General features: G+C 43.2%; 2 protein-coding genes and 1 pseudogene across 3 annotated transcripts; 2 read left to right on the top strand and 1 right to left on the bottom strand.

The window, feature by feature from the left end:
• The first annotated feature begins 267 nt into the window (after positions 1 to 267).
• LOC117440747 (uncharacterized) lies at positions 268 to 3,899 on the top strand. The gene is made up of 11 exons (XM_034076976.2): positions 268 to 302; positions 390 to 496; positions 641 to 809; positions 896 to 1,409; positions 1,481 to 1,599; positions 1,674 to 1,784; positions 1,930 to 1,995; positions 2,087 to 2,175; positions 2,376 to 2,481; positions 2,560 to 2,665; positions 2,740 to 3,899. Exons 3-11 carry the CDS (start codon positions 654 to 656, stop codon positions 2,886 to 2,888), a joined length of 1,416 nt encoding a protein of 471 aa, XP_033932867.1. The 5' UTR covers positions 268 to 302; positions 390 to 496; positions 641 to 653; the 3' UTR covers positions 2,889 to 3,899.
• Positions 3,900 to 6,720: 2,821 nt separating this feature from the next.
• LOC117440745 (transmembrane protein 41A-B-like) lies at positions 6,721 to 17,002 on the top strand. Of its 2 annotated transcripts, none has more exons than XM_034076973.2 (5): positions 6,721 to 7,216; positions 9,228 to 9,378; positions 10,926 to 11,087; positions 11,399 to 11,517; positions 13,536 to 17,002. In XM_034076973.2, exons 1-5 carry the CDS (start codon positions 7,077 to 7,079, stop codon positions 13,795 to 13,797), a joined length of 834 nt encoding a protein of 277 aa, XP_033932864.1. In that variant the 5' UTR covers positions 6,721 to 7,076; the 3' UTR covers positions 13,798 to 17,002. The 2 variants fall into 2 exon arrangements, with proteins under 2 accessions (XP_033932864.1, XP_033932865.1); XM_034076974.2 differs by having other exon boundaries at positions 11,379 to 11,517.
• Positions 17,003 to 17,093: 91 nt separating this feature from the next.
• The window catches only part of LOC117440746 (lysosomal cholesterol signaling protein-like), a 13,698-nt pseudogene continuing 9,707 nt past the window's right edge, over positions 17,094 to 21,084 (bottom strand).

The following is a 21,084-nucleotide window of genomic DNA, read 5'->3' as shown; positions in this document are numbered from 1 at the left end:
GGTATTGTCAGTGTAGAAACACGTCAACAGTGATTTACTGTAATGCTCATGTATTTATTTCCCCCCAGGTTACGGAGCCTTTGGAACTGGTTGGGATGGACTTAGTGGGTAAACTCACAGTAACAGATGGTGGCAACCAGTACATATGTGTAATGGTTGACTATTTCACCAAATGGGCAGAGGCCTACCCACTTAAGACTAAAACAGCAGAAGAGGTGACCAATTGTATCCTAGATTTCTTTTACAAATGTGGTGCACCTCAAAGACTGCTAACAGACCAGGGCTCAGAGTTTTGCAACAAGGTAGTGTTGATGCAGTATGAATCCCCAATATGTAACTGTAGTTGCTGTGCTAATCTATTGCTTGTTTGTCCCAATGATAATTTCAAGGTCAACTCTGGCCTGTGTGAGACACTGGCCATAAAAAGAAGCCTGTGCTCTGCATACCACCCACAGACCAATGGCCTTGTGGAGAAGTTAAACGGCACTATCCAGAGGTATTGGTTTTCAATACCTGATGGAATTCACGCTCTTCATAGAATTACAAACACATTTCCTAATGAATATGTTGCTTTATCATACATGAGAACCCATAAGCTCTCCTGCTTCCTCATGCCTACACTTGAATTCTGCATTTTAAGGTCATTGAACAAAATGGTGGCTGGTCACCCCAAACGTTGGGACCAGGTTCTGCAGTCCACCATGTTTGGTCTTCGGACAAAGAAGCAGCTGACCACACAATACAGCCCCTACTATTTGATGTTTGGGAGAGAGGCTAGGTATCCCTCCGAGGTGCCAAAGGAGTACCTGGTAAGATGTTCTAATGTTGTCATCCGTTTCAAACGTTTTCATTTGGATCATCTGTCTTCTAAAATTCTAACTGTGATTTGTTGCAGGTCAAAGAAGACAAAGTCAGCAGGCTGGTCGCAACGGAGGAGATCCACGAAGGCCTGAACAAACAGAAGGCTGTATTCACAGAGGTGAAAAAAAATATGAAACGAAGCCAGGACAACGTCCGCAAAAGAAAAGTGAAAAAGGGCCAGGAGGACAACTTCCAAGTAGGGGACCAGGTGTTGCGGAGGAACGTGAGACAGGAGCAAAGAAAAGGGGGAAAGCTGGACGATGACTGGTTGGGACCCGACACAATCCTGGAATTGGAGGGGAAAAAGGCAGTACTCGCTAAGGGTACCACAAAGCTCCAGACAAACATTGATAATTTAACACATTATATCCAGCCAGAGGAGAGGATCCCTGCCAAACTACAAAAGTTGTCCGATCTCTCTCCTCTGGCTGGTCCACAGCACACACAGACACCCACCACACAAACACCCACCACACAAACACCCACCACACAAACACCCACCACACAGCAAGGCGAGGCCCAAATGGCACCAAAGGATCCTGAACTTTGTAAGTAAACAGACAGAAAGTACACTCCAAATGATGCATTTCACAAATAACTTCCATTGCTATATTTCCAGTAATCCGACAAATATGGACAGGGAGGAGAAAGCAGACGCTCTGGTGCAAGTTTGGGCCATACAAAGTATATTCAGAGAACCTAATGGACTTGGCCCCAGGGAAGTGGTTGGAGGGAGAGGTAAGTTACAAAACAAAAGAATATTGGACTGATATTTATTTAGATTGTATCACAAGTTATTTTTGTACTCTTAGATCGTCAATTCATACATAACCATGGTAGGAAGGAAAGCTGGCGCTCTTACCTTGGACTCCTACCTTATGACGTCGCTCTGGGAGGGAACCCACAAAGGTTCTTTGAGAAGTGTGAGTAGGACTATATATTAGGATTTCTTTTTTTGTACATAAGTAGGCCTATGTGTTTTGTGTATATGTATGTTTGTATGTCCATACACACAAATACATACTTATGTTAGTGTATTAGTTGTCGTAATTATTATCATTTTTTTAGTTGGACCTTTTAAAATACGATGTGGCAGTTGGAGCGGTCTGCAGCCATGGACACTGGACGTTGATTGTAAGTAATCCTCAACATAAACAGATCTAGACGGAACCATGACACTATCTGATGTAGGGGTTGGTTATAATTAGTATTTGAATTTCCATAGATCATGTACCTAAAGCAGAGGCGGTCCCTGTTCGTCGACCCATTTGGGGCCACAGACGCACAGATACAAAAATGCAAAGACGTAACAAGGTGAATGAAATGTCAGCTTTGATGTGTGCGTTAGACAAATACATGTATTCATACACCATGGATCATCTTTTGGGAGCAACAAAAAGGTCATTCAAGCATTTTTGTCCTTTAACAGGATTCAACTGATCTTGAATTAAATGGTTTTACCTTGGCATATGTTAACATTGGCAAACTGTAATAAATGTGTGTTTTGTGTGTAGAGCATTGGTCCGCAAAAAGTGTCCAAAAATAGGGAGATGGGCATGCGCAACCGTTGCTCACCCTAAGCAACAGGACTCATCGGCATGCGGGGTGTTTGTGTGCAAGGTAAACATTTGATTATATCTGGAGCTATTTGTCATTATTAAAAAGTCCTCAAAATGATACTTATCAGACACTTTTTAGCTCGCAGAGCAGATATTGTCTGGCCAAAATATCGACTACGCTGTTGACCAGAAGGGTGTGGCCATGTTGCGGCTGGACATGTCAATGTCGCTGGTGACAAATTCAGGTATACAGAACTCTACCAGGTAAACTTGAATGTGTCTATATTGCCATTAAACTACATTATCTTCTTTTTTGCAGATGACCTATCCCAGCTCTGTAGGGCTTGTGGGGAGCTCAGCTCGGGGGCTGAAGGGGACATCGATACGTGGGTATGTAGAGAAATTCATGTCCTTCTGCTGGAAGACTGGGATGCACCTTGGATAGGTTACCTCAACATCACTGGGTGAACACTCACTATCACACAGCTATTGCAAATGTATAGTTGAATTCACCTAACTTGCATGTCTTTGCACTTTCGGTGGGCACTGGAGCAGCTGGAGGAACATACCAACACAGACTCCAAACAGAAAGGACCACAGCTAAGATTGTAACCCTATATATGACACCCATTGCCATACTATGTAAATAAATAATGTCTAAGGAAATTAAAACGGCTTAATTTTACATCCTAATCAGGATGAGTGATGTGAACCTGACAAAATGTTTGACAGTATTCTAAAGTATTTCTCTTTTTCCCTGTCAGATTGAGTGCACCACCTGCAATATGTGGTACCACATAGGGTGCGTGGGACTGTCCTCCCCCACAGAGGATGAGTATTTCTGCCCATCCTGCAAGTCTTGATGGCAGAACACTTCCTGCACCAGCCCAGAGTATACCTGCCTCAGGAGCTGCTGATCCGTACTCTCTACTCTGTCTACCCATAAGCCCCCCCCTCTCAATCAACTTCCTCTTGACTGCCTTTTCGGTTTATTTTATTTTACTATATTCATTTGTTTGCCTATCCTTGTTTGTCTACCCTCCCTCATACTGTAAATCGTATTTGAGTTGGAGAAACCCGCTATACAAATATAATGTATTATTATTACTCTGCAATAATCCAGTCTGTTCTCAGTACATCCATCACTGTGTGGTTTGGATCCCAACAGGACAGAAGGCCATGTTCCTTGTAATTGTATACATACTTGCCAAATAAAGCTGATACTATCAGTCAATAATGTTTCTTTTTAAAAGTTTAAAAGTGAAGAGGCACAACGTGACTACGTAAATGCACCAATGCACTCTCCTAAAAAAGTGGGAAACAGGAATATACACTAAAAAGTGCTATCCCTGTAGACTAGGGTAACCATAGAGACCATGTGTAAAGAACAGGTCAGTCGGCACCACGTTTAAATAATTAATGAAGTTAATAATTGTAATCCTGATCTTGATTTTTCATTAAATTTTAATATTTTTCAAATTCATTAATTATTGATTGCTATCATTGTTGTTGTCTTTCCTTCTGTCACACTAATGAGTAAGTCTACTATAGGCTACAGAAGCAAAGCTTGCATTGCACATTAGAACATGAATTTGGCCACTGTTATTATAGTTGCAATATGTAAGATTAGCCCTTAGCACACAATAGGGGACATGATGCCTATTCTGTTAAGTATTTTTATTTTGGTGAGTCTTTCGCAAGACAGAAAAGACAGCCAGTATTGCTAGAATATAAACCTTTTTGTAAATTGCATTCTGTTTCTAGCGCAACAGCTTTGGTCCAGGTTTACATCCGATCAGCTACTGCATTAGCAGACAGAGCAAAAGGAAATGGAGGCCTATTTAGAAAGTTAGCGTTTAAAAAATGTCTATATTGTGAGCATAATGTCATATTATATTATATTGTACAGCATAATGTTGCATGGCAAATATCACGAAACACATGGCCTGATTTGCATATTGGAACTTAATGTGTGCACTAGAACACACTTATATGTAAAACTAACACTTATCACAACATAATGTGGGCTCGCAGGCTGATAAACTAGAATATCTGATCACGGTGGGTCTTAATGAGGCTTGATACAGACCTCAGTCAGTATACTATATTATAATATGTATATTATATGGCTTAAAGTGTACATACATTTGCTCACATTATAAATGATGGTCGGGTTGCATTTTTCTGGAACTTTTTAACAAGTGTGATCTAAAAGGTTCAATACTTCGTGTTGATCCGCGGCGCACTCATAACGTGCAGGGCTGGAGTGACTTTTGCTGTTGGGACTCGGGTTTGAGTCCAGCATGAACTTTTTTGTTATTTTCATGTCGATGGACACTGAATATTATGTAGTTTGAATAGAGGATTCCTAATATTGTTTGCCGAGACCAAGATTAATGACCCATCAGCATTTTAAAGTCTAAATATCCCTGCACACGCAGCAATGACATTTCTGCTGCTGTCTTTGCAAAACGAGTTAACAGTCACATCTTATCTGGATGAGTGCTGCAGAATGCCGTTTTTATAAGGGATGTATGTGTGTGTCTTTCATATTAAACATGATCGCTGGTAGATAGCCACAGAAGATGTACAGTTTAATCTGGGCGGATCCCATTTTCCCCTGAGCGAATCACAGTTTACCTGAGAGGATCACAGCTTAACACAGCTGAAAACTTCTCCACGCTGCTTTCAAACTCTGAGTAAACAACGTGTGCTTCACTTGGAGGCTGTCTGAAGGTGTACACAGGTCTCAGATGGACTTGGTATCACATTAAGAACGATATTCAGTAATAAGTCTGACAACAATAGCTGGTTTAAATGATTTATTGGAGCTCGCAATGTTTTGAACAGACATGCCCATGTCAACTCGTTTTTCTTTTTGTAGTCCTCGCTGTTCGCGTCCGGATATCGCCATCGTAACTACAACCTCACACACTGGTACTGAATGTGCATCAAAGTGTTCCTATCCAGCCAAATATACCAAAAGATTTATGTAAACGACAGAAGAAGCGATCGAAATGTGTATCTCTGTCGAAGGCCACGCCTCCACATCTGTCAACCAGTTGATCGGGGAACCAGTTAAACCGGAACACCGGAGGTATGGCCACATTTTACAACAAACTTCCGTTGGGTCGCTTAGAAACAAATATCGCAATATCTGTCAGATCGCAGTTAGATTATTTCTTAGCTTAGGCTGCTATAAACCAGAAAGAGGGCAAAACTCAGACAATTCATAACAACAAAACACATGAGAAGCCAGCAGCACACCACAGCAGGTGCAAAGTATGTGCAGCCAAAACACACAAGTGCAAAATCAGTTGACACACATCATGGAGTAGCATGCATGTAACATACCAGTAAAGTGTAAGTAGCTCAAAAGTCTCCTTACATGTACAGTAGCTACATGGAGCGGAAACATATACTTGAACATAAGAGCCAAATAATGATTCCTGCACAATTCCTACAATAAATAAACTTTGCAGCCTGAGCAGATCACGGAGCATCACTTGAACCACTTTCCTCATTGCTAACGGAGGATACTATTAACCGGAAAACAATACACAGTAAATAACAGCAGTACACCGCGGCGTGTCCACGTTTTGAATACAGAATAACACATTAGACTAAGAGACATAAATAAACATCCCATAAACATCACAGCGGACACAGACACACTACAAAAACGAGCATACACACACTTGTCATGCAACACAAGTTATATGTCATGATTCACTCACCTTTCTGCACGTGTTCTGCTGCTAATCTTCTTCTTCGTTGGTGTCTCACTGCAGAATCAGATGTATCCATAAAGTCGCATTTGAAAAGTTCCACTGTTTCTTCTTCTTCATACACATTTACTTTATAGTATAAAGTACGTGTGTCTTATACCCCTTTTTCTGCTAAATACTAAATCTTGAGCACAAAGTCTTCTTCAATGTTTTAAATATTACATACATCCCATGACAAAGGGAATCGACATGCATGTTTCAATATAATGGTTAGTTATTATTAATAATGAGAACTATAAATTGGTTGTCCAGTCCAGTCATCTTTCTGTTTTTGGAGATCAGTTTAATTTCATTCTCCCATTTAAAATATGTCAAATAAATTGTCGACCAGTGAAGTTTGTATTTCACTTTAAATTTGTTCTAGTACAATTTGATGTATTTTCCTATTATGTGTAGGACAGTGATGCCTAAAAGGATCCTGAGCTATAAATAAGACCGCTGCATAATTACATTAACACATGGCCTTTACCATGTCGCCCTCTAGTGGCTCAATCGTGTAAATACATGTTCAGACCGTCCACAACAAACGGCAGCTGTGCGCTCACAAAGTTCAGTAAAATAACTTTTAATATCCGTCATTTGGAGCAAGTTTCTAAAGAAGACCTGAAGGGAGGAAACCGAAGAGGATGAGAAGGGAAACACCTGCTGTGTTTTTAAACAACACTGGTTTTCCCCTCGACTTTTAAAAAGTTGCCATGTGATCCTCCAGCCGATCTCAGCCAGAATGTCAGCCGGCATTTGCGCGTTTTCCCCCGGTAAGCGACACCCCCTCTCCTCGGTGTCTTCCAACTGAACCGCAACACGTCGACTTTCTTTTCCCCATCCTGTTATAAATACAGTTTCCAGGGAGTTTCCACAGGGGGGAAACATGCGCTCTGTCGTCGGACTTGGTGCCCTTGTGGCGGCTGCGAGTTTCTTTCTCTACCTGCTGTCCACTCATCTCCCCCCGGGAACCAAGCGCCTCCAGTCGGCCTCTGAGGGGGAGGAAGAGACGCTGGGGGAGTACAGGTAGGGCCACTATGCAACTTTAAAATGCATTGAATATACAGTTGGTAAAGTGGAGAAGAAATCACATTTAAATATATGAAGTGATAATGACATTACCCACATTTTGACTTTTATTTCCTTCATCACAAATTGGGAAATCATTTTGGTACAGCAGCACAAAAACGAGGCATTGCATAGAGTAAATATGCAATACAACAATATACAGTACAGATTAAACTAGAACACAGTAAAGAAATATAAACAGATGCATAATAAAGTGTGAATAGTATTTTTTACATACGTAATTTTTTACATACGTAATTACATTTAAAATGCCATGTGTGAGTACAATGTATAAAGGGATTTGAGTCTCTCTCGGATCAGGTTGTTTATTATGTATTGTATGTCCATGCTTGTCCATGTTTACACGTAAAAAATAAATATGTTTAGTTGGGAAAAAAGCTGGTAATGAGAGGATTGCTCTAGAATATTTTAATAACTGTTGTTACTTGTAGTCCTACCTATAAAGTAGACACTCTACTGACACAAAAACACAGACATTATGGTATATTTTGCAAAGTGTTCTGATAATTCAGTGGCGGATTTCTGATGGCCTTTTCTCCTGTGTTGAAGTGTGGTTTCTTTCCCCTATAGATTAACATAAGCTGGCCACCACGGCTTTTAAACGTATACCCCCAATACTAAATACATGTTTGCTTCATTCAATGTGAGCAGTTCAGATGCAATTAGGAGTTTTCTCCTGTCCGGTTTCTTCGTGTGTAAGCCCCGAAGGAGGCGAGAGAAGCAACACAACAAGAGGAAATGAAACAACACACACACAACTGTATGAATGAGACGGTCCCACTGTTACCCTTATGATCTTCTAACACCTTCATATTTACCTTAAACCCATTGGAGCCATCATTACAGGATCACTGTAAGTAAAGGTAAAGGCTAATTCAAATATTTTCAATTCGATCTTTAGTCAACGGGTATCACACCCTTAACCTGTGGAGATCTTTAACATTATAATAACACACACGTCAGGACAGCACTAACATATGAGATGTGTTTGATTGCATCATCTCCTCACGTTCCCTCTCCTTAGTACATATTGAACATATCTCATTACGTGTGTGTGTGTGTGTGTGTGTGTGTGTGTGTGTGTGTGTGTGTGTGTGTGTGTGTGTGTGTGTGTGTGTGTGTGTGTGTGTGTGTGTGTGTGTGTGTGTGTGTGTGTGTGTGTGTTGCCATGTGCCAGACAGTAAAGGTTGTCTTGGGACACTAGAATAACGCCGACCACGACACTCCGAGGCCAAGAGAGCAGGACCTGTGTGTGTGTGTGTGTGTGTGTGTGTGTGTGTGTGTGTGTGTGTAATCATGTGCACAGCCATAATTTCTCATGGGGTTAATAAAATAAAAGGTGCCCACAGGGACACATTTCCCTTTCATTCAGTTTCACCTATCCGAGGGCTAACGCATCATCGAGCTGCTGACCAATCACAGAGCAGCATGTTTTTCCACTGACCAATGAGGACGAGTAATACTGAATGTCAGAGCAGGTGACAGAGGAAGTGGGCATCTTGAGTTTCAGATGTGTGTGTGTGTGTGTGTGTGTGTGTGTGTGTGTGTGTGTGTGTGTGTGTGTGTGTGTGTGTGTGTGTGTGTGTGTGTGTGTGTGTGTGTGTGTGTGTGTGTGTGTGTGTGTGTGTGTGGCGGCTCTATTTCTGTCCCTCAATCAAATGTATCCTGTTACCACCGCCCCCCAACACACACACACACACACACACACACACACACACACACACACACACACACACACACACACACACACACACACACACACACACACACACACACAGACATAGAAATCAGAGTTTTTCTTAGTTTATGATATGTTCAGCTCTTGAGTAATGCTTGTTAACAGACTGTTACCAAATGTTGACGCGTTGTGTTGACACGTTGTGTTGACGCATTGTGTTGATCCGTTGTGTTGACGCGTTGTGTTGACGCGTTGTGTTTCTCCCTCCAGCCTGAAGTTCCCGTCGGACCTGGAGTCTCTGCGGGAGCTCGCTGAGATGCTGAAGCTTTATAAACGAGAACATTACAGCTACGTGCTGCTGCTGTTCTGCAGCGCGTATCTCTACAAACAGTCCTTTGCTATCCCTGGATCCTCCTTTCTGGTGACACACACACACACACACACACACACACACACACACACACACACACACACACACACACACACACACACACACACACACACACACACACACACACACACACACACACACACACACACACACACACACACACACACACACACACACACACACACACACACACACACACACACACACACACACACACACACACTGAGGAGAGGTTGGAGGTCAAATCTACACACACATCATAGGACAACCCTTCAATAACTTACCATAATACAGTATTAACTTTGTCTCTGACCCCCGCCATGTCCTGAACAGCGAATATGAATTGTTGCCATTAGGGCTGCAACAAACGACTAATTCGATAATCGATGAATGAAACGATGAATCGACTATTCGGACTATTACTGTACGCCTTGCACAATTTCTCAAACGCTCTTATTTAGCCATCAACTTTTAGATGTAGCTTGAGCTTGTTTTAGGCATGTGGAAACAATGAGGACAATAAAGATGAATGCTTGATCCAAAAATACATATATTATTAAATTAACTAAACACATTTTGAACAAAATTAACATTGCTTTTAATTTAAATTAAATAAATAATATTTCACAAAATACAAATAAATAACTCTGTTTCCTCTAATCATTATGTTTGTATAATGTAGTTACTCCGTGTGTTGCTGCTAGCATACCGAACACCTGACGTGGAAGCGTTGCTCGTGGACGGGGCTGCAGAGCTGCTGGAAAGACAGTCGAACCCGGTGCATTCCTCCGTCTGGATCTGGAGCACTTTTGATAAATGTTTAGACAAATAGCTCGTGTTACCGCCCTCACATGCTAAACTCTTATTCCACTTTTGGTAACGAGCATTCTCCACATCGAGACGGGTAAAGTTTAACCACCTCGGAGCGCGTTCTCTCCGCCATCTCCCACGTGTGTGTGTGTTGCTGCATGTTGCAGCTGCCCGTGTGTAAACGGCCCCGCCCCCTCGCAAGCAGGCGGGGGAGAGAAAGATCGAAAATACATCATAGACGCATTTGACTGCGATATAATGTCTTTGTAGCAATAACACATGACATATATATTTTAAATGTCTCCAGTACCGATAAAAAGACCGATAACATTGGAGCTTAACGGGCGTAAAACGCGCGTGATGACGTCACCGACGAATCGACGACTGAATTAGTTGGCAACTAATTCGGTCATCGATTAAGTCGATTAGTTGTTGCACCCCTAGTTGCCGTATCATCTGTGACTTTCTTTGCCATACCTACACTGCAGCTGCCGTGCACATGGCAATAACGCCTTGAATCTTGAATCTAATAATCTGAGATAGGGTCCCACGACTTAATACGATCAGACCGAATAACTCGTTCTGTGCGCCAGTCAGTACGACACCGTCTGTCCTAAGACCCTCACACCAGACGAGGAAACACTCAGAGTTAATGTGGGGGAAGTGGAACCTCGAGGAGAGCGACAGGTTTCCAGACCCTCACCCCGAGGAACGATGCTCTCCGCTCAGCGGACATAACGACTTCTCTCCACCCCTCCCCTCTCCAGAACATGTTAGCCGGAGCGATCTTCGGGCCCTGGGAGGGTCTCGTGTTGGCCTGCCTTCTGACCACGCTGGGCTCCACCTCCTGCTTCCTGCTCTCCTCAGCGTTCGGGAAGCAGCACGTCGTTCACTTCTTCCCCGACAAGGTGGCTCTGCTGCAGAGGAAGGTCAGTGCTAACGTGAACGAGCTAACCTGCTCACTCAGAGGCAACGTTGGAGAGCCGCCGTTTCTGCTTTCATCTATTTTCCCCTTCATTTTCTTCCTCTCCCTCTCTTCCTTTCCTCTCTTCCTCTCCCTCTCTTCCTCTTCCTCTCTTCCTCTCCCTCTCTTCCTCTCTTCCTCTCTTCCTCTCCCTCTCTTCCCCTCCCTCTCTTCCTCTCCTCCTCTCCCTCTCTTCCTCTCCTCCTCCTCTCTCCTCTCTTCCTTTCCTCTCTTCCTTTCCTCTCCTCTCTGTCAGGTGGAGGAAAATCGTAGCAGTTTGTTCTTCTTCCTCCTTTTCCTCCGTTTCTTCCCCATGACTCCGAACTGGTTCCTGAACATCACGTGTCCCGTCCTCAACATCCCGATGCCCATTTTCTTCTTCTCTGTGTTAATAGGTGAGACTACACACACACTCTAAAAACACACTCTAAAAACACACACTCTAAAAACACACACTCCCAGCCAGTGGTCATCAACAACGCCCTCAGGATTATAACTGGATGCTTGAAGCCTACCCCTGTGTCCCTCTTAATAGTCCTCGCGGGAATAGCTCCGGCCGGCCTCCGATGAGAGGCTGCCACCCTCGCCCTGCCCAGGAAAGCCCAAAAGCATGACTGGCACATCCTGCATAACACGACAACGACAGCAGCGCCTCTAAGTAGGCTCAAGTCCCGCCTCCCTGACAACAAGGCAGCTCAAGAGATTCTCAATCCGCCTCTGAGGACCTCTCCAGAGATGCATGGTTGGCGGCTGCTTGGAGGCAGGAGTGGGAGCTAGCCGGGCCCTCCCGCATCCATCGCTTCATCTGGGACCCAGGAGATGGCGCCACGCCGGCAATGGACCGCACTAAACCGTCTACGAACTGGGGTCGGTCGCTTCAAAACATCGATGAAGAAGTGGGGCCTGGCAGACAGTTCTGCCGAACATATAATAACCACCTGCCCTTTATATAGACCGCCCTCGGAAGCCGGCCTCTTCGACTTAGGACCAGAGATGCGGGCATGGACACAACACCGAGTTGGACCTCTGACGTTACACAGAAGAAGAAGAAGAAGAAGAAGAAGAAGAAGAAGAAGAAGAAGAAGAAGAAGAAGAAGAAGAAGAAGAAGAAGAAGAAGAAGAAGAAGAAGAAGAAGCAATTTAGCAATTACATGTTCCTTTGTCCTATTTCACATTTGCCATTATTACACAGGTGAGGGTGAAGGGATCTTACGCAGAGACAAACGGATGATTTCTGATCGTTGAATGAGGTTTAATTTGAAGTTTATTGCACAGGTTGTACAATACTAGGTTTAAAATGTCAGCTGTAGTTCTATATATTTACCAATAAGTGCATGGCAGTGAAAGATTAGAAAGGAATTGGCACGAGCTACATGTGTTCTTAAAAACTGTATTGTAAACTTAAAGGGGACCTATCATGCAAAATGCACTTTTTGATGTCTTCTCTCCATCAACATGTGTCCCCGGTGCGTCGGGGAACTCACGCAGCGTCAGGAAATAAAACCCTCTCTCTTTTCCTCCGTACCCAAATCTCTAAAAACGGGGAACAACGGAGCTGATCCAGATGTGCGTCCGATGACATCTGAAATGAGGACCCACGGCCCAATCAGAAAGTTGCTATCAGAAACAATGCCCGACTGTTTTGGACGTAATATGGTCGGTGTTCACATTAGCATGGCTAACACTCAGAGCTAACCTGTGCTGGAGAGCATGTGTGTGAAGAAGCAGGAAGTAAAGGAACTCACCTTGTGGTATAACCGGCAAGAGAGAAAGCCTTTGAGCTCCAGACTGTTTCAGATCCTTGATAATCCATGATATGGCGTTTCATCACGGCAGCATTTAGTTTAGACGGTAGCTGCCGGGTCCCGCATGAGCTCAGACCCCTCCTCTTTTATTTAAAGCTTTATTCCCCAAATCAGCACTTTAGAAACAGGAAGTGAAATAGAGGGATATGAGGCATGGCTAGAATGATAGGTGAGCTTTAATTTGAACACAGTTTTGATGATTTGCTGAATTATTGACATGAAGTCCGACAATGTTCCGACACTCGGCGAAAGCATTGACAAAGCCGCTGTGATGTGCACTCAACAGGGTATATTATCTCTGCTGCTATCAAACTGCAAGCCCTTTCTCTTCCTACAATTGCGATCCTGTCCGCTATCTCCCACTCCTCAGCAACCTTTCTATGCTTCGGCAAAATGTCGTTTTTACCACACCTTAAAAAACGAGTGCCGAACGTTTGTCATACATGTGCCTTTACACCACATTAGATATCTCTTAACATATCGTCATGCATTTCTTCAATAGATCACCACCACACGTGTAATGGTTTAATTCCCCCCAAATACTAAGTAGATACTAGTCCTTAAAACGTGTGGTGAATTATGACCCTCACTTCCTGCTTCTCCTCCAGGTTTGATCCCCTACAACTTCATCTGTGTCCGAACGGGCTCCATCCTGTCGGAGATCTCCTCTCTGGACGACATCTTCTCCTGGGCGACTCTGGCTCAGCTGTTGGCCATCGCCCTCATGGCTCTGCTGCCCGGAGCCGTGATCAAGCGCTACGGAGAGGCCCGCCTCAGGGTGGACGGCATGGACCGAGAGGATCCGATCAGGAAGGAACGATGATTCTGAGAAGGAGCAATACACCGGGAACTGATGTCTTACGATACTGAAGCTCGATCAAGGAGGACTGACAGACAAAACGACCAGAACAACCGAGATGTTCTGCCACCGCCAACATTTATGAAGCCTTTCTTTTCACATCATGATCAGAGGCAGCCAGGATCAGGAAGGAGCAGGGGATTCTGGGAAGGATGTATATGACGATACAAACACGAGACGTTTTGATATTTTCTTTTGTATTCGATCAGAAATTCAGTTCCCTAAAGATCTCTCGATGCCAAAACATATATTCGCCATACACTCTTTAAATTAAGTAAAAACAAGGTCTTAAAAGTTGAGGTTCGTGCCCTAATCCGTCACATATGCTGTCATGACGATTGGTGGCAAATGAATTAAATCACTGCGAATGTCTTGACATGAGAACATTGTCTTTTAAAGCTGTCTTCAGTTCAACTTGACGTCTCCCTGAGGCTCCTGGAAATAGTACACATTTTATTCTTAAATGAAGAACTGAAAACGCCTGTGTGGGAATGCAGAGGGTTTTTAGATGCGTCAACTCTAAAGTTAAGCCCCTTAAAAATAACAATTAAGAACAATTGTTTTATTTCTCTCTCCCCTCTCTCTCCATTTAGATATTGTGGAATAGTTACATTTTCACGTTACCTTCTCTCACTGAATGTTTGCAGCTGTTTTGGTGCCAGGAATTGCGTGAAACATATTTATTTTTTGAATATATTATTGTTTAAATATCTCCATTATAGTTGAAGTTCTCACACACGTCTTAAACAGATGCGTTTCACACGAGCTGTGCACGACGAGGGCGATATCTTCTCATTGTTGTCTCTATTTTGGTGCTTTTCTGACCTTGTTTACATGGATTTTACTGAAGGATGCTGTGAAGAGTGTGTGTTTCAATGTGTGTGGATACTATATGGATGTGTTTGTTTAGCTCAGGGGGGTCAAACTCAAACACACAGAGGGCCAAAATTAAAAAATGGGTACTAGTGGAGGGCCGGACTGGTTCAATGTTTATTGCAGAACTTATTGAAATGAACTTATTGCACATATTAAACCTGGAACTAACAAAGCTTAAATTATTGCCTATAAAACAACATTAAATAATCAGCTGCATTCATTTCTCATGGCTCTATCTGCAGCTTCTCCAGAGTCACTTCTTATGAGTACATTTCCCCACAGGCCAACAACAGCTTCAACAAAACTATTCCCCTCAGAGAGAAACCAAACATGCCCTGTTGTCGTGAGAGAAAGTGCAGAAGGAAGCATCCATTGAACTCAGGTTGCTGCTCTGAGATGCTAGTTCAGACACTTGGCGTCTCATCAGGGTGCAAGGTCATCAATGTTTGGGCTCTGAGCGGAGGAGACCCTCAGGATGGAGGGAAGGTGCAATATACCGGCGGGCCAGATCTAATAGGAATTAGAAATTATCCTGCGGGCCGAAATTAAATCCACCACGGGCCTGATTTGGCCCCCGGGCCTCGAGTTTGACACATAGCTCGTGGAAGTTAGCGAACACTGAGGTCCTTTTCTCTTGTTTAAATTGGAGACTGTCGTGAGAGGATGTGTAAATAGAGCCTTTAATATGTAGTAATGCACCTTGACATGTGTTGCTATCAGTGTTACTGATTTGCTGTTTAAGAATTGTGCTATTTATTTATTTTTAAATCGAGAATTGTTATCAAAGAAAAGCTTCAGCGCACACGGGACAATCTGCAACCATGTTTTTACAGATCTTTTGTAAAAGAAAACATTGTTTTAAAGTCAAATCCCGTATTCTGGAGGTCAGGATGTATCCAGTGTCCCTGCTCTTGCTCTTCGCTCTGTGAGCTCCACTTTGTAGGGCGTTGAAAGTCCCAAATAAAGAGATTCCTTCCCAGCGCAGGCTATGAATACCTTGGAGAGTAAAACAATGTTTTTTCGCTGTTCCATTAAGTTTTAAAAAACGACTTTGTGTCCCTGAAGGTCTCCGGGAGATTTGGTTCTCCTGTATTAAGTCTAATCTGCGACGAGACACAATCTTTAAAAAATATATATAAATAAACCCAACATGTTGTGAACAATGCAGGGTGTTCGGTTCCGTCTTCAGCTGCCAGTTTGTAATCATTTCAATCCTCAATAAGCGTCGAGACGATTTTGGATGCAGACAGTTTTTTATTTGTGACTCTCGCAGTGGTTCACCCTGATTGACTTTACAGCAACACATGAAAACATCAACAGGTACACAAAGCAACGACACACTTTCACACCTCATGGAATCACACACACACACACACACACACACACACACACACACACACACACACACACACACGCAGATGTTAAATGTGGAGACAGTGTGCAGAAACACTCGGAAGGAAATACATGCACATCGTCTGAGAGGCGTTTCGATGGAGAGAACACATCAATGTCCTTTTATTGGACATTTTACTTCATGTGAAAGTACACCAACTTAAGTATTGTACAATTTTGACATATTTGTACTTAAGTATTTTCATTTTATTCTACTTTTTGGAAGCCAATATTCTACTCTTTACTCCAGTAGTATATCAAAGTGCTTGAAAGTAGCTCCACCTTTAACAGTGAGAACACATGATGGAATCAAAAATCATAGTCTAGTAATTTAATACACGATTCCCCAAACGAGTACTTTCATTTTTGTTTTTTAAAGTACATTTTGATGCCGACACTAATGGCATTAAGTTTTAAGGAATTTGACATTTTCACGATTTAGTAATTTGTGAATGCAGGTAGAAATTACAAGACTTTTTGAGGGGAACACACGTTTAAAACACTGGACTTCTTACGTGTGTGTGTGTGTGTGTGTGTCTTTAAATCTGGCTGCCTCTTGATTAATAAAGTCAGCTTTGAGGTATGTGAAAGATACCACAACCCTCCTCTCTGCTCGTATGTGCACGTGTCCCCACCCCTCGTCTGCATCACCCTGCACGTTTCACAGCAGCATCACAAATCAGCAGCACCCCAACAGGCAAACAGAAGTGTCGCGTCGGAGCCGAAACATCTGGACACAACTCGGTAAAGGGAACGACTTACACTCACCATTTTGAGGACAGATGTGCGTACATTAGGTACTTCGGCCGACAGGTGCAAACGAGTTTCAACGGCGTAAAAGACGTCCATTAGGAGAAACGTCTAACTGTCCGTTGGGGTCCGTTCGAGCTTCTTGCAGCGGTTTCAAAACGCGTTGCATGTTTCCTGAAGTCGGTGAAGATGCTTTTGTTTCGGTACCTCCGTGTTTGTATATCAGCATGTTTCTCATAATGGAAATGTTCTGGGTCGTCGTAGCGTGTTTGCACGTGTCGGACACCGTAGGTCGGAGCCGGTTGGGGACTGTAGTTGTTTCAGCGATATCAAAATGTAACAACACAAAACTCCAACAGACCTGTTTTAGATAAAGATGTGTGGGGAATGTTTCTCACGACACTTCCTCCAGAGTGTAAGAGAAGAGAGAAGTACCATCGTATCTCTCTTCTCTTACACTCTGGAGGAATCATGGCCATTTGTTTTGGATCCGTCTCCCAACATAGACTCATGTATTAAATCCCTTGCAGACATCTGTGCAAATGTTCCACCATGAATGTATCAAATGGCATGACCACAGGTAGTCCTCAATACACGTTTTAAATGGACGATGCAAATATAACACAACATCTCATCTCGCAGCATCTTCACAGGACATTATCAGTCAGTGCAAAGACGTTCAGTGCCGAGCAGAAGTCCGTCTGTTCATGCGGGAACGTACTGTAGACCGGAGTGGTTCAAAGAACGTGCAAAATATCTAAGACTGGAAAACAGGCAAGATGATTGAAAACGAGATCAAACGGAGCGAGCAGGAAAGCCTTTCGGTGAGAAGCTCCTCGGCTCAAAGGAAACAAAGTGAGGCGGGTGAACGTGAACGCTTATTTGTCCTTCACGTAATGAAGACGTGAAGTTGGCTGGCTCGCAGGAACCCAGAAAGAACACTCGTCACATCTTCTATAGGATCAGTGATACGACTATGATCAACGCCACTTCAATTTAGAGAAGTGTTCCGGAGCTGAGAGAAAGGGAGCGCTTGTTTCGTTGTGTCAGTTATCGTGTGTATCACCATTATTCAAAGGGGGGGAAATAAAGCCTCACAGAACCAGGTGGTTTTACATTTTGGCGACAGGGAGTGGACAAGCAAGAGGCCGACACCACGAATACATGAAGGCAAACTTTAAATACAACACCTCCACCAATAGGGCTGCACCATTTGGTGATGATTCAGGATATTCCAATCATCATTGAGAACTACCGTACTTTTCGGACTATAAGCCGCGACTTTTTTCCCCATTTGTTTTGTCCAGCTAACGGCCACTAGGGGACCTCCTACATCTATGGATTTTACAGGTAAAATTAACCACCTTTAACTCTACGGGCTCTAGGACCGGTCCGCGCCCGCCACCTTTAAGCGGCGGGCTCCAGCAGGAAAAGCTGGAGGCCGGAAAAGAGTGAGACAGGTAGCGCGCCAAAGTAAAAGTGGAACCGAGAGACAGAACGAGAGCAAGACAGACGGACAATTTAGCTGCTGCTGCTTCTATGCAGGTGCGCTTTATAGTCCGGAAAGTACGGTATATTGAACGAATGTTGTGTTGTACCACACATATCTGTTTTGTCCACAATGCTTCATTCAAAGTGTTATTTAACAAATATTTAGCATATATTTATTTCTGGGTTTGTTGGCAAGACTGCATTTCAGTTTAATGGATACCACTAGTTTTGTAATTTAGTAAATATTGATTTTTATATACTGATGTTTTTGGATTATTGGAGGCCATGTTTGTTTTTGATTAGGCGGATATGTGCCTTAAAGCAGGGATGTCTGCAAGCGTGTATTCATATACGTTTCAGATTGTGAAAACACGTGTCAGCCTAGTTATTTATTTGCTTTACTTGTGGTGTCGTGGTTTTGGTATCATCAAGTCGGTAGTGGACCGCACGAGATGCGATTTGGATTTAGAAGCTTTGATTTACCTCTGATTCACAGAAGGGTTGAACTTTCTGGAGTCAAAGGAAAACAAATCCCAGCCACTAAAGCAGATGTTTTTCTTCCTGCTAGTTCAGAGCCTTTTCGTTCAGAGCACCTCTCCTTTGGAATCGTCCGCTAAGCTATTTCCGTTGACTCCTTTGAAAGCAAACTCAAAACCCATCCGTGTCTTCCTTGCAAACTAATATCCATCCTCATTCCCATCACTTCAGTCACGTGGCAATACTTGTGTTGATGTGTCATGTCGTATAATGTGTTTATCATTTTTATGCTATGACGTTTGTATTTTGTACATTTCTTGTGATTTGGGGCTATAATAAATGTTGATTTGATACCGCACGACTAGTCCATATCACGATCGCTTTTGAATAGATTGTGCAGCCCTCTCGCTCGATGTAGCGCCTACTCCAGTGTTTCTCAAACTTTTTCATACCAAGGACCACTTAACCAATAAAAAAAACACTCGCGGACCACCTAACTCCACAAATATCCAAAAACACATCGTTTTTTACAAATCGCCTGAAAATGGTACAAACAAGTGGCAACATGTGTGATGAAGGTGTTGCGCTGGGCTATATCATGCAATCGAAAGTGAAACTTAAGCTCGCTCCATTGCGGAGATATTCCCGCGAGAGTGCGGAAAACTTAAATTAATTAATTAATTTCAAATGTGAAATGTTACCAATATACTCACGGACCACTAGGGGGCGCTCACGGACCGCCAGTGGTCCGCGGACCACACTTTGAGAAGCACTGCCCTACTCGTATGTGAAGCGGTACATCAGCGAGGGCTCGTCTCTGAACCTGTGCTGTCGATCCAACACTCCTCCCTGCTGGAGACGAACTCCGTACAACATGGCGTCCGTCCTCTCCGAACACAAGCCCCTCGAAACCAGCCAGTCCACTAAGTCACTGCCTCGAAACGCACTGTCAACGGTGGCGTGTAGATGGAGATCATGCTGGCGTAGGAGGGGAGGATTATCTGTGTCAGTAGACGGGGGAATCTGCTCCTCAGAGATGGAAACATGTGCTTGGTTTTTACTCTCGAGTTGGGCGCTGGTTTCATCTGGAACCTCCTGATGAAGAGGATGATGGGAGGGGGAATGTCTCAAAGCCCCACCTTCCTCCTGTGGTTCTTCAAACCTGTCATTATTAGAGGAAGGATTCACCGGTGGAGCCGCTCACACTTTCCCCTGAGCCTCTTTTAGAGAAGGAAGGAAAAACAGGGCAGGCAAAGGGAAGCAGGGAGGAAGAAAGTATATACGGTTAATAAAGAGCAGCAAAGAATAGTGGGTAGACGTTTATGTTACGATAAAAGAAAAGAGTGAAACAAACAGAAACTCAATGTTTTAGTGAGTAGAGCTTTTGTAGAGGCAGATTGAACCTCTTTAAAGAGTCCTCTCCTGCTGATGTCCAGGTGTATATCAGTATGTAGTGTCTCTACTTTAAAGAGTCCTCTCCTGCTGATGTTCAGGTGTATATCAGTATGTAGTTTCTCTACTTTAAAGAGTCCTCTCCTGCTGATGTTCAGGTGTATATCAGTATGTAGTGTCTCTACTTTAAAGAGTCCTCTCCTGCTGATGTTCAGGTGTATATCAGTATGTAGTGTCTCTACTTTAAAGAGTCCTCTCCTGCTGATGTTCAGGTGTATATCAGTATGTAGTGTCTCTACTTTAAAGAGTCCTCTCCTGCTGATGTTCAGGTGTATATCAGTATGTAGTGTCTCTACTTTAAAGAGTCCTCTCCTGCTGATGTTCAGGTGTATATCAGTATGTAGTGTCTCTACTTTAAAGAGTCCTCTCCTGCTGGTGTTCAGGTGTATATCAGTATGTAGTGTCTCTACTTTAAAGAGTCCTCTCCTGCTGATGTTCAGGTGTATATCAGTATGTAGTGTCTCTACTTTAAAGAGTTCTCTCCTGCTGATGTTCAGGTGTATATCAGTATGTAGTGTCTCTACTTTAAAGAGTCCTCTCCTGCTGATGTTCAGGTGTATATCAGTATGTAGTGTCTCTACTTTAAAGAGTCCTCTCCTGCTGGTGTTCAGGTGTATATCAGTATGTAGTGTCTCTACTTTAAAGAGTCCTCTCCTGCTGATGTTCAGGTGTATATCAGTATGTAGTGTCTCTACTTTAAAGAGTCCTCTCCTGCTGATGTTCAGGTGTATATCAGTATGTAGTGTCTCTACTTTAAAGAGTCCTATCCTGCTGATGTTCAGGTGTATATCAGTATGTAGTGTCTCTACTTTAAAGAGTTCTCTCCTGCTGATGTTCAGGTGTATATCAGTATGTAGTGT

Source organism: Pseudochaenichthys georgianus, unplaced genomic scaffold, assembly GCF_902827115.2.
Source record: "Pseudochaenichthys georgianus unplaced genomic scaffold, fPseGeo1.2 scaffold_1168_arrow_ctg1, whole genome shotgun sequence".
NCBI lineage: Eukaryota > Metazoa > Chordata > Actinopteri > Perciformes > Channichthyidae > Pseudochaenichthys > Pseudochaenichthys georgianus.
Note: the sequence above shows the minus strand (reverse complement) of the source record. Positions and strands in the feature narration are given on the sequence as shown.

What these genes read in the sequence shown, in the direction of transcription:
- LOC117440745 (XM_034076973.2), top strand. Translation starts at nt 7,077, where the DNA reads ATGCGCTCTGTCGTCGGACTTGGTGCCCTTGTGGCGGCTGCGAGTTTC. An exon ending in TCCCTGGATCCTCCTTTCTG is followed by an intron (nt 9,379 to 10,925) that starts GTGACACACACA and finishes TCCCCTCTCCAG; the next exon opens with AACATGTTAGCCGGAGCGAT. An exon ending in CTTCTTCTCTGTGTTAATAG is followed by an intron (nt 11,518 to 13,535) that starts GTGAGACTACAC and finishes CTTCTCCTCCAG; the next exon opens with GTTTGATCCCCTACAACTTC.
- LOC117440747 (XM_034076976.2), top strand. Translation starts at nt 654, where the DNA reads ATGGTGGCTGGTCACCCCAAACGTTGGGACCAGGTTCTGCAGTCCACC. An exon ending in ACCAAAGGATCCTGAACTTT is followed by an intron (nt 1,410 to 1,480) that starts GTAAGTAAACAG and finishes CTATATTTCCAG; the next exon opens with TAATCCGACAAATATGGACA. An exon ending in ATGGACACTGGACGTTGATT is followed by an intron (nt 1,996 to 2,086) that starts GTAAGTAATCCT and finishes GAATTTCCATAG; the next exon opens with ATCATGTACCTAAAGCAGAG.